Source organism: Mercurialis annua, linkage group LG2 (genome assembly GCF_937616625.2).
Source record: "Mercurialis annua linkage group LG2, ddMerAnnu1.2, whole genome shotgun sequence".
Taxonomy (NCBI): domain Eukaryota; kingdom Viridiplantae; phylum Streptophyta; class Magnoliopsida; order Malpighiales; family Euphorbiaceae; genus Mercurialis; species Mercurialis annua.
The window spans coordinates 41,221,234-41,234,615 of record NC_065571.1 but is presented as its reverse complement, the minus strand read 5'-3'; the positions used below and the strand labels follow the sequence as shown (position 1 = coordinate 41,234,615).

Here is a 13,382-nt window from a genome sequence, read left to right as displayed (position 1 = left end):
CCATTTCTTTCATATTTTGATAGAAAGAGGTTTAATTTGCATAAGTTTTACTAGTTTGAGAGCCGAATTGCACTAAATAAGAGCTTAGGGATTCAAAAGTTAGAGGGTATATAAGTATGTACGGCTTTAAATCAAGCAAGTCAAAACAGTGTCTTGTTGATAGTGAAGCAAATTTTGTAGCCCTCGACCGTATCCGACGGAGGGAGGGGGAGGCATGGGAGTGTCATTGTCCCCTCCAAATTTTTAAAATTGTTAAAATTAGGATTGAATTTTTAATTTTTACAATTTAAGCCCCTCTAATTTTTAAAATTGTCTATTTTAAATATTAGATATTGTATTTTAACCCTTCTTATGTTGAATCATTCAAATCTATTAAATTTCATAAGCTGAAACAGTGTCTTATTTATTTTGTCATCTTGTTTTTGTCATTCTTCCGGCTCTTTCTCTTGTTGCCTATTGCAATCTTTCTCCACATTCATATATTTAATGTTTTTTTCTTTGTTTTTGCAGTCCTTTATAGCTTTTCTCATGGCTTTTCTTTCCCAAGCATCTCCACTTCTCCTTCCTCATAATATTCTTCCACACTATTCCCATATTCTGCCACCCATTTCCTAGCTAATCATCGCATACCAACTCAGTCCTCCAATGTCATTCGTTTGTCTCGAGTTGCACCATTAAAAATAACTTCAAGGTATGCACAACTGTGTGTTCTTTATATCATTTAGTATTTGTTCTCTTTTTGTGTTGCTGTTAATTGTGATTCGTGTTATACTCTGTGTCAAGTTTTAAAGATTTAAGAATTGCCCGCACGGGTTTGGTCTAGTGGTTTAAATTTCACCCATTTAGGCGCCATGGTCGTGGGTCTGGCTAATGCCCTTTTTAACAAATTATAGTCCTGGTTTGCTAGGTATGTGGACTTGCAGGCTGTAGGGATGTGCACATTCCGTAATTTGACAGTGATTCTGGGCTTTGGCTCGGGGGAGTGATTCCTTGTTAAAAAAGTAATTAAGAATTGAATTCTGTTAAGCCAATTTTTCAATGATTTGTGGCCAATCTTGTTGAAGTATGTGTATTTAAGCGAAACTTTATACGAAAAGTCTTATGCTGTGGCTGATGAGATGTTTGTCTAGTGATGAAACAAGGGAAGCCTTGTAGAAGGTACATTCAGGGGTGTTAAGTGATGCTCACCATGTGTTTGATCTAATGGGTGGAGCCCAAAATTCTGTTTAAAGACATTCTCAGTTTAAATATGTTTTAAGGTAGCGGTTACTGCGTATTCGGCCTTAAAACTCCATGAATTCTTGTTTTACTTCTGAAATGATTAAATGATATTCTATAACGTTACCAAACTGCATTTCAAATTCTGTAGATTTTTCAACTTGGCCGTGAATAGAAATATCTAAGCTATGTCTATGTAAGTAGCAGACTTTCTGATATAGAAAAGGTTGCAGTTTGAAAGATTGTTATTCTTTGTTTCTACCTCAACCAAGCTAATATTTTAGTACATGTTCTTCATTCTTAAGAAGAGACTCAATTTCGGTTCTAGTTATGTTCTCTTGAATAAATTTGTAGGGAGGAATATTGTGCTACCAGCAAAATGGCATCATCATTGGAGGAGCTTCTAGCCGAGGAAGGATTTAGAGGAAGAAGATCAGGGATGGCGTCAAGAGCTTCTTTTAAAGCGGAAGCTGTAATCAAGTCTCTTCCCCCTTCACGAGGCAAAGCAAAAGCAGACTCTCCATTAGGCTTTCGAACTAAGACTGAGAGGGCAAGATCTGATGTTTCCCGATACAATTTGAGAGGTGAATCACCTAGTTGCTCTAGCAGGAGACCGAGGGATAATTTTGTTCCAAGAGAAAAGATTGTTGGAAGATCAAAGATGGAATTCTTTGAAAGACTTGGCCGCCAAGTTTCAAATGATGTGCAGAATAACAAAGTAGCTAATTCAGAAAAGATTCAAGAAAGCGAGATAATTGAAATTGGTCACGAAGAAGATGAGGGAGTTAACGATATACATTCTGATAAACCATACAGCTCGGAGAGGAGTGAAACATCTCGTCAAGGAAATGATAGAAACCGGAAGATAATGATAGATGGAAGGCAGAGTAGCAATTATAATAGAGATTTCCCAAAATATAAAGCATCAAGAGATAGCAATGAGAAAAGCCTGAGACCACATAATCTATCTTATGATAGCTCTGTTAGAAGTTCAATGAATGTCAGAAATTTCAAAGGTGATGATGGATCAAAACGCGGGAGTGTTTCACTTTCACAGGCAGTTTCTGAACTAGCTCTTGATGAAGTTGCTGTCAAAGCAATGATCTCCATCTTAATAGGTTACATTAAACGTTTCCTCAAAGATGGGGAATTCCGTAGTGTGCTCCGTCACAATTGTTTTTCTTCCCTTGATTTTGATGAATATGGAGAAGGAAACCAAAATAAGAGCAAAGTCATTACTAATCTCGAACAAGCAATTGAGATTGTGGAGAAGGCTGCTGAGGAAGCGACAAGCACAAAGGATTTGAAAAGAGCATTACTGCAGCTGAGTGTGATTAAAACTCTGAACTCAAATGATTTGAAAGATGGACAAACGTCAGGAATTCGAAATTCCAGGGTGTCTGCTTGTGCAAATATTTACCTGAGTGTGATACAAAAGCTGCAGAAAAAGGACAGGGCTTCATCGCGATATCTTTTACAAGTATTTTGTGATTCTCCTTTTTCAGCACGGACAATCTTGTTACCTGAACTGTGGGAGTATCTATTCTTTCCACATCTTTCACATTTGAAGGAGTGGTACAATCAGGAAGCTGGTTCTCTTCTGAACACACCAAGCAAGACAAGAAAACTTAGGCTTCTTGACAACGTATACAATGAGATTCTAAATTCTGGTACTTACCAATTTGCAGTTTACTACAAGGATTGGTTGACGGACGGGGTTGAAACCCCTTCCCTTCCTTCTATAGACATCCCTACCGTATCGATTCAGAACGTTGAGCAGATTGATTCAATTGATCATTTCCCGTATCTATCTAGATCTCCTGATCTTTTCTCACCTAAGCCAATGGTTAGTAAGAAGCTGTACGAAGCTGTATTTAGCCATTCAAGTAAGCCTGGATGTTATGAGGTCGAAGACGTTGAGGAGACATATATCTTTGATGATGGTGTAGCAAATTCTGATGGTTCTGCTTCTGAAGTTAAAAACACCATAACGTGCTCTTCCGAAATTGTTGAATATCTGGATCAAGACGGACATGATAATTCTTGCAAGGCTGCAGAAGATAAGACATTCCTTTCTGTAAGGAACTCTATCTCTTTTTTCAGTTAGCTTATGCCTTTTCTTGTATCAATTACTTTATAATATCAAACTGAACCGAACCAACAGTTCGGCTCGGTTTTTTGCACACCCTAATCATAACGCCAATATGAAATTAATTGATCTTTCAACACTATACTTTTGTGCAGGACAATGCTCTTACATCAGTATCGAATGAAGAATGGAAGCTGGTTAAAGTGATAACTTCACCAGAAAATGATCTCAACGATGAAATCAGTAATTCTCATAGACAGCTAGAGCCTGCAGTAGATGCTAATATGCTTACTGCATTTTCTCATTCTCAAGCTAATGAGTCAATCCTCATGAGCCTAACTAAATCTGTCTTTGAACTGCAACAATCTGAGGATTCCAGGGGTACAAGTGTTTCTTCTCTTTCCTACTACTGTGAGGTATAAAATCAATCTTCTTGTAAAGTGCACATAAAAAATTTCATGTGATTTTGCATCTGTTAGTTTGCACTTTCTTTTCTAATTAACCCCTTTCTAAATGCAGCAGATCAAAGAGATGACTTCTTATGAAGGTGAGATTAAAGGAACACTTCATGTAAGGCTGAATGAAAACCGAATCAGGTCGTTAATATGAATTAAACCAAACCAAACGAAATTTCTTTTGGTTTGGTTAAAATGGTTAAAAATATTGTTTGGATGTGAATGAGTAAAAATATTGACCATTTGGTTTTGGTTTGGTTTCTACTGTTGTTTAACGAACAAATGGTCATCCTGGTACTTGAACTTGGTAGCAGTCTCACATAAATCAGATTTGGCCTATTCTGAAATTGAATCTATAACTCTTCAAAATAAGTTCAATCACAAATACTCATATTTTCAGTTCAGGCGAAAAGTAACTTTGAATATATTAAACAAGAAAATGTTGGAATTATTGTAAGATATTAAATAAAAAATACAAACTTGTTGAGATTGACATAAAAAATTAAATCAAAATAAGTTTAAATATGCTATGAAAACATAAGGGTGGATTTAATCGGCCTTATTTTAGGGAGTTATAGATTAAAGGCTTAACCCATATAGAGATCCCTGTACTTTATACTTTTTTTCCGTAGGTCTTTATACTTCATCTTTGTATTATCTGGTCCCTGTACTTACCTATTTTCGATTTTCAAGTCCTTTTTGAGTTTTTTCCAGTCCTTTTGTGTGACTGGAGGACAAAAAAATTATAAGTAGAGGGATTGGAGGAAAAAAGTTGTAAGTAGAGGGACTGGAAAAAACTCAAAAAGGACCTGAAAATCGAAAATAGGTAAGTAGAGGGACCAGATAATATAAAAATGAAGTATAAGGACCTACGAAAAAAAAGTGTAAAGTACAGGGATCTCTAGGTAGGTTTGGCCTAGATTAAATTATCAAAATAGGTTAAGTTTGACTTATATGAGCCTCACTCATAAGTTTATGGACTATGATATGACTTTAAATGATGCCGTTTTAAATTAATATATATCATATTATATAGTATTATAAAAAGTGATACTTATTAATTTGGTTTATCATATGTGATTTTAGTCTAAATTTATTTAACCAAATAAAACAGAACCAAGCAAAAAAAATTGTAATTTTGGTTAACCGAACCAAATTTTATATAAATATTTGACGCGATTTTATTTTATTCTTTATCGAAAAATTTAGTGTTAGATTTTACTAAATCAAATCGAAATAAAATGAACCGTGCACACCCCTAATTTCATATCAAGATTCCTTTGCATTAACTTTTGTGATGCTGTCTCTGGATGCAGACTTAGATGGAACATGTGAAGATTTTGATAAAGGATCCCTTCTTGCAAGTGTACCCCAGAGCTTCATTTGCCCTCTATCTGGCCAGTTGTTTGAGGATCCAGTTACCATAGAGACTGGACAAACTTTTGAGAAAGAAGCTATCAGAGTATGGTTCAACAAGGGAAATAGAACATGTCCTATCACAGGAAAAACATTGGAATGTCCAACTGTGCCATTTACCAATTTTATTTTGAAGCGGGTTATTGACAGTTGGAAATTGGAGCATTGTAGTCATCTATTGGCTCTTGCCTCTCGAATCATTAATAATCCAGAGAAACATGAATCGAGAAGAAGTGTCGAAACAGATGTAACTGTTTTAGAGAAACTTCTTACTACTTTCGGCAGGGAGGAATCATTAGCAAATGCCAAACATCTCGTTTCTCTTGGAGGCTTGGATTTTCTTATTAAAAAGATAACATTCGAAGATTTGGAAGAAAAAATACGCGTTGCAGCTCTCTTGTCTTTTTGCATTGAAGCAGATGCCAGTTGCAGAAACCATATAGCTAAAAACGTTGACAAGCAGTGTCTCTTGGAGCTGCTCTATAGCAAGCAGCCCAAGTCTAGAGGAAATGCAGTGCTTTTACTGATTGAATTACTATGTCGCAACAGGTCCGTAGTTTTCTTCTCAGAAATAATTAGTGCCTCTGCTGTTTTTATGCTACTTGGCTGTTTAATGCAACCACTGGAGTTTTTATTTCATAAATCAACTACTCAGATGCCAAAATAATTTTTCTGCATCTGCTCTCGTAAGCAAGCGTGGTTTCATTGATTTGCATGTGTGGGCCTATATATGAGCTTTGTAGTACAAAAATAAAAATGCAGAAACAGAACACCACAATGATATTCTTTACCAATGTTGTTTTACTTTTTAGGTTAAAATACTACAAAATCAGTCAACTTAAAGCTATTTGGTACTTACATAAAAGTAAAACAACAGACAAACTCTTTTCCGTTTATGGGCTTAATACTCCTGGAATTGAAAGGGAAAAAAAAGCTATAATGGTATCAAAATTTTATTCTATGTTTCGATTTGGTAGAAAAACTTCAATTCATATCAAAGTAAAACCAAAAATTTAACTTTTATTTCAGGTGACGATACCTCATCATTTTCTGATTTGATATGGTGACTGGATGAAATAAATTCTTAGAACATGCTGACACGTCGGTCATAATGCCTGTTGTCATATCAATGGCAATTAGACTTAGCACTTACATAGTAGCATTTTCTGCCCCCACTTGTCGATCAAGATATTTGAAGTATTTTGAATTGTTATAAAAAATTAAAGTTCCGGGACCAATTTGATACAAATTAAAGTTTTAGCATCAAATTGAAATATAGAATAAAAAAATTGATATTGCTTAACTTTTAACCGGAGAGAAAACATAATATAAATGTTGGTGCTGCATGAGCATTTTTACTGTTAGTAGAAATTTATCGTTGGTTTTCATTTGGCTTGTAATTTTGTATCTTTTAAGTCTTATTATGATCATAATATTAGACCAAATCCAAGAACCGATAATTATAGAGATTGCATATTTTTTAAACCATTAGGTTTGTCCACGTTCAGATAAAAAAATGTAAAGAAACCCTTTTATTTTCTACAATCCGTTTCAGTGACCATCTTGATTTCTTTTCCTGCAAGTCATAAAGCATTTACATTTTTCATGATGAGCCATGGATTCAAATTACAGGAGGAAAGATGTGAAATTAATTCTAAGTGACTTACAGAATAAAGAGATTATGAATACAATGCACGTCCTGCTCATGTATCTCCAAAATTCTCCACTTGAGCAAAAGCCTTGGGTTGCTGTGCTTCTTTTGCACTTTGATTTAATGGTATGCTCTCTGCAGGTCATTTCCCAGCTTAGGGGAAATAATCTCAAACTTCCCTATTTCGGATATTTTTAAAATAATTTACATGTAGTGGTGTTTTGATTTTAATCCGCAAATCACACTGGCGGACTGAATTTTCTTCATATTTTTTCTCAGGATGTCCGGCATAAATTCTAACGGGCAATCAGAATTGTTCTTTTTCGACTGTCCACCAGAATTTCTGGCGGACAATGAATAAAAAAATGGTTTACATATTCTGTAAGGTCTTTTAGTTACCAAAAACAATATTTGTTGATCTTTTAGTACTAAAAGTAGTTGTACAAATTGTCCGCCGGGATTTATGGCAGGCTTTCTGAGAAAATTTAAAAACTTTTAGAGCGCCATTCTATTATGCGGATTAATATTATAACACCATAATTTGAGAAATAGTTTCAAAATCACCATAAGTGTGAAATTTTTTTAAACTATTTTCCTTTAAGTTGGAAAATAGCCCTGCTTTTTGCACAGAAATGTTTTCATGTGTATGTATTTTATATCCATTTGTTTTTATATTGATTGCTGAGATGACTCCGATAGGGTCAGGTTGAACATCAGAAGTACAGCATATACAGAGAAGAAGCTGTTGATGCGATTGTAATGGCTCTAGAAGGCAGTTTAACAGATGAAAAGGTCCGTGAAAAGTCTTGTACAGCTCTCCACGCCTTGGGAGGACATTTTTCTGCTTCTGGGAAGTCATTAACTGAACATTGGATGCTAAAGCAAGCAGGCTTCAGCAAAATATATGAACTGAACTCTCCAGAAGAAGATTTAGTATATGATGATGACTCTCTTTCTTTGGTATGTTTCATCTCTGCTCTCTATTTTAACACGGACATTATGCAATATCAAAACAAACTTTTAGATGGTTTCAATCATCCGAGTTAGGAGTGTAATCGAGTCGAGTCAAACTCGAATCCGGCTTTAAAATTTAAAACTCTCGAACTTGATCAAATTTTATTTTACAAGTTTGGTCTCGAGTTTGGTAGAATAATTAATATTCGAGTTCGACTCAACTATCTATATAAATCTATAAATTAAATTTAAATATAAAAATAGAGGTATTATTATAAACAAATGTGATGGTAGTTATGTGTGAATGGTACACTTGACTATGTGGAAACAAAATGAAAAAATATAATAGCAAATCGGAAACTTATTTTTGACCTTATTAGCAGTCCAGTGATTGAAAAATGATTAAAAGACTCGCTTGATATATTTTTAAAAAGTTAAAAACTAAAAAGAAACTAAAATTCAGGCACTAAAATAACATATTTAATTTACTAGAATCAAACACCACTATTATAATTTTTTTCCGATGGTAAATATATTGTTACAAAGGATAAAAAGTAATTTAACTACATCTCAATTTTGTGAGCTTGTCGAACTCGAGTCGTCAATCAACTCGAACCTGAGATCAACTCGATTGACATCAAGTCAGTTTTGAGTAATTTTTTAGCTGATCCCGAGTAGTCTGTGAGTTGACTCGACTCAATTACACTCCTAATTCCGAGTAGCCTGAAATGATTGATTGGAAGTGTTGATTACAAAAACTGTAGGAAGATGAAGAAGAGGCAATAGATGAGTGGCAAAGGAACTTGTCCATTTCATTGCTTGGTAATGGAAAGAAGTCATTCTTAGGGATCATTTCGAAGTGCTTGGGTTCCGGTAACTCGGATTTAATGACTGCATGCCTCACCACAGTTGCGTGGTTGAGCCGTGCTCTTTCTGCCCTACCTCATACCCAATTCCACCTTACTGCCTTCTCCGCTCTCATATCTGCCCTCAAACAAAGCTTGGAAAATGCTCGACCGATGGACCACAGAGTTCTGGCTTCCTTATCACTGCTCAACTTTAGTAAATTTCCAGGTTAGTCATTTTTCTTGTGCCACTCAGTATACAATATGCATCTCTATGTCACACATTGCCCATAGTTGTGACCAGCATTTCGAATATCCCGAAAAACGACCTAATAAAATTCAGTCCAATTAAGTTTGATATTTTTTATTAAATTTTCAGTTTATTCAGCTTACTAATTCAGCATTGGGTGTAAACTAGGTTGCTATTCAGTTCGGCTCTTGCCTATTGGTTAGTTAATTATACAAGACAAAATTGTATTTATAAAGCTATTACAATTTACAAATGTCAGAGAAATTTTTCGGAATCATTAACCAAAAAATTTAATCATTTCGATTTTTTTATGTAAAAATCATTTATTTTACAGTTCAGTCTGTGTAGTTTCATTAAAATTTTCAGTTCAATTCATTTTTATAAAATACAAATTTGGTTTATTCAATTTTGTTCCTATCAAATGTCCATCCCTAATCACACACGTTGGTGACACTGAATCGGTGCAAAGATGACCTATTCAAACCGAATCGAACTAGATTGATATTTTAATCTTTTTTAACAAACCGAATTTGCAAGGAGTTAAGATATTTTAAATTCAAACCAAACTTAATTGAACCAATCTAGTCGGTTCAGTTGGTTTTCTTGGTGAGGTCCGTTTTTTTAGTTTGGTTTATACGAAAAGTGAACCATTTACTTCCAAACAGAACCGAACTGAAAAATCAATGTTTCTAATAATGTCAAACTTAATTTGTCCGTTCGGTTATTCAGTTTGATTCAATTTTTGCATACTTCTAGTTGTAATCATATCTACACAACATAAGAAGAAAGTTATATGGTGCAGAATGCAGGATTTTGTTAATGACAATTGGTGAAGAGATTGGTATTCCATTACAAAGGCTTGTTGAAGTTACATGGACAGCCAGACAACTAAATGCCATTATTTCTGGACAATATCATTAGTTTTTTTTGCATATTTTAGAGATTCTCTTCCTTTTAGCTACAATTACAAGCATGATATTGCTTTTACTTTTTAGAAATGCAACTCAATTGGAATGTAGTTTCTACACTAACATAACTTGTATTTTATATACATATATGTACATAAAATTATATAATTTCTCAACAGAATTGGAACACGAGTATTTATAACTCCTTTTTACATAGATAGCAGCCGGCTAAAAAAAATAAGTGTTAATAGTTATATGTCCGAATGGGTCCCTAAAGAGTTTTATCTCTTAAGATGTGATTGTGGAGGTTTAAACTCGAGAGATTTAGGATTTTACCTAAAAAATAAAAATAATATGAATTAATGAATCAACATGCCAAAGTTAACAAAAATACCTCAGGATTTTGGCTTATTTATTTGTGTACTTCCTGTGTATAAAATATTTAGTATTTTACTCTCAGTGCATAACACATGCAATATTACACACATCTCACATGTTTTCTCTCTTTTATTTTTCTCTCTTTTCTTTCACTTCTCTTCTTTTCATTCCATTTTTTTTCGCTGTATTTTTTTCTTTTCCTTTCTCTTATTTTCTTTTTCTAGACAATATCATCTTCAACCATGTAATTTAATTTTAAAAATATACAATCAATTCTAAGTTATTATATTTTATTTTATAATTTGATTTTTTTTATTTTAGTTCTAGATTTAAAAAAGTTGCAATAAAAAATAATACATAAAAAAAATTCCATGACAAATAAATATTTTTTCACTATTTATGTTAATTTCAGCTTGCAATTAATTATAAAATGATCATTTTAGTTTCAAATCTAAAAATATGAAAAAAATAATCCTTAAAAAATGATTTTTTTGTATTTTTTTATAATATTATCATAATTTTACGAACTTTATCATAACCTTAACATAATTTTATCATAGTTTCATCATAACCTTACCATCACATTATCATACTATTATCATCACATTATCATTTTTAATAATAATAACCTTATCATCACATTATCATAACCTTATCATCACATTATCATTTTTTAAAATTAATAATTTATGTTAATTTCAGCTTGTAATTAATTAAAAATTGATTATTTTAATCACTTATTTAAATATATAAAAAAAATGATCTGTAAAAAAAATAATTTTTTCATAATATTATTATAAAAGCAGCAGTGATATTATCATCTTGGTATCATAATTTTTCTATAAAAAAAAAATTTTCGTACATTATCATACTATTATCATTAACTTTGTCATACTATTATCCTAACCTATTCTTATAATAATTATCATAACATTATCATAAAATATTATCATGACGTACTTTATCATAACTATATCATAATTTTTTATCATAAACTTATCATACTATTATCATAATATCATCACAATATACTTTATCATAACAATATCAAAAATTATTGGCATAACATTATCATGACGTACTTTAACATAACTATATCATAACCTTATCATATTATTATCATAACCCCGTAATATTATGATATTGATATGATAACGTTATGATAACGTTATGATACAGTTATGCTAACGTTAATGATACCGAAATGATAATCAAGCATTTTTCTTGACAGAAAATCGTTTTTCTCTGCAGTGTTATGATAATGATATGATAACGTCATAGTGATAATAATATGATAATCACACGCTGTTTTCTGCAGAAAATTGTTTTTTCTGCAGAAAATCATTTTTTCATCATAAAATCGTTTTTAATGCAGATTTTCAGATCTTAAACTAAAAAAATTGAGAACAATCATTTTAAATCTGAGAGTTAAAATAAATCGTAATAATCACCACGAGTTAAAAAAAATCGCTAAAATGTGGAATAACGGCGGAGTGAAGACGAAACGAAGGCGGAGTAATGTCGGATCGGCGAAGGCGGAGCAACGTCGTGATAAAGAAGAAAAAAATAAATGAAGTAGAAGAAGAAATTGGAGAAGAAGAAAAAATGGAGGAGAAAAAGAAAAAAGATACAGAGAGAGAGAGAGAGAGAGAGAGAAAAAAAATCTTAAAAAAAAGGGAGATACACATGTGAGAGTAAAAATAAAATGCTTAGAGTAAAAAAATAATAAGAAATAAATATTATTATAATAAAAAAAAATTAGAGTAAAAAATAAAAGTACTAAAAAGGCGAAATATTTTTTCTATTTTTTCTTATTGAGGTATAATTTATTATTATTTTAAAGGGCTTTTTACATAAACAACCTACTTTGCCAATTTTTTATCTTTTATATGGGTCCAAGTTTGCCTTTTCTAAACTATCATGTGCGGCTATTTTATTACTTTTATACGGACTCTATATATTAAATCCTAACAGCATACAAATCATAATTTCATTTATTTTCTCTCTCCTCATCATTCAATTCTCTCTTCCTCTCAGTTCATCTTCCTCTTTTTTTTTACCGTTCGCCGTCTTCTGCTGAGCCGTCCTCTGTTCCTCCGCTCCTCCGCCATCGTTCTCATCATCGCCTCCGTTGTCATCTTTGTTAACGCCATCATCTCCTCTGCTCATCGTCGTCATCTATTTGATTTCAGATCTATAATTTATTCATTGTTCTTCTTCTTTTTCTTTTTTATTTTCAGATCTACAATTTTTTACTGTTATTTCACCATTAAACATGTATAGAGATTATATTTTAAGAATATAATGCTAATTTCATGTTATGTAATATAAATTTATGGTTATATGGAATAAATTTTTGTTATTTCTGCATTTTTTGTGTTCGGTTGTATTTCTGTGTTTTTTTATTCTGCAGTTTGATTTATTGATGATGGTTGATTGCTGAAATATTATAATATTACAGTGTTGTTGATTTTGTGTTGATAATCAGTTGGTATTTCCTTAATTTTAACATTGAAAAAATTTATTCTAAAAAAAAAACATTAGCAAACTAGATAATTTTATGCGTGAAATAAACCAAAAAAACAAAATTTAAATGATATTAGATAAGGATATGTTAGCATTATCATGTTGACATATTGTTGATTTCTTGTTGATATTTTATAGATTGTGACAATTTTTCAAAAAATTATGTTTTATTTTATTTCTTATGTTGATTCGTTGTTGATTTATTGTTGACATTATGTTGATATGTATTTCAACTTTTTTTGATTTTCAATTTTATGTTGACATGTTGTTGATATACTGTTGATAACATGTTGATTTTTCAATCATTGAAAGAAAAATAAAGTTAGTCTTAAATTGATGTATTAATGAACTATTGATATGTTTTTGATAATATGTTGATTGTTTTTGACTTGAATCAATCAATATTCTCATTTTAAAAACATCTTGACTAAATTAGCATTAATTGTTGATTCGTTGTTGATTAATTGTTGACATTATGTTGATAAGTATTTCTACTTTTTTTGATTTTTAATTTTATGTTGACATGTTGTTGATATACTGTTGATAACATGTTGATTTTTCAATCATTAAAAGAAAAGTAAAGTTAGTGTTAAATTGCTGTATTGATGACCTGTTGACATGTTTTTGATATTTTACAACTAAATTAGCATTAATTGTTGATATCATGTTGACATTATGTTGATAATTTGTTA

The 13,382-nt window shown here is 32.0% G+C and overlaps 1 protein-coding gene across 2 annotated transcripts; it reads left to right on the top strand.

Annotated features, from left to right (window-relative positions):
- The first annotated feature begins 416 nt into the window (after window positions 1-416).
- Window positions 417-9,988, top strand: LOC126668009 (putative E3 ubiquitin-protein ligase LIN-2). 2 transcript variants are annotated; one of them, XM_050361200.2, is made up of 9 exons: window positions 417-691; window positions 1,573-3,295; window positions 3,463-3,723; window positions 3,830-3,854; window positions 5,079-5,727; window positions 6,811-6,955; window positions 7,529-7,789; window positions 8,548-8,857; window positions 9,681-9,988. In XM_050361200.2, the coding sequence occupies exons 2-9, from the start codon at window positions 1,598-1,600 to the stop codon at window positions 9,797-9,799; spliced, it is 3,468 nt and encodes a 1,155-aa protein (XP_050217157.1). In that variant the 5' UTR covers window positions 417-691; window positions 1,573-1,597; the 3' UTR covers window positions 9,800-9,988. The 2 variants fall into 2 exon arrangements, with proteins under 2 accessions (XP_050217157.1, XP_050217155.1); XM_050361198.2 differs by having other exon boundaries at window positions 3,827-3,854.
- The last annotated feature ends 3,394 nt before the right edge of the window (window positions 9,989-13,382 follow it).

Bases quoted from the DNA above. Each gene is read 5' to 3' on its own strand.
- LOC126668009 (XM_050361198.2), top strand. From the start codon at position 1,598: ATGGCATCATCATTGGAGGAGCTTCTAGCCGAGGAAGGATTTAGAGGA. The intron at 5,728-6,810 runs GTCCGTAGTTTT...TTCAAATTACAG, and splicing joins GAATTACTATGTCGCAACAG to GAGGAAAGATGTGAAATTAA. The intron at 6,956-7,528 runs GTATGCTCTCTG...TGACTCCGATAG, and splicing joins TTTTGCACTTTGATTTAATG to GGTCAGGTTGAACATCAGAA.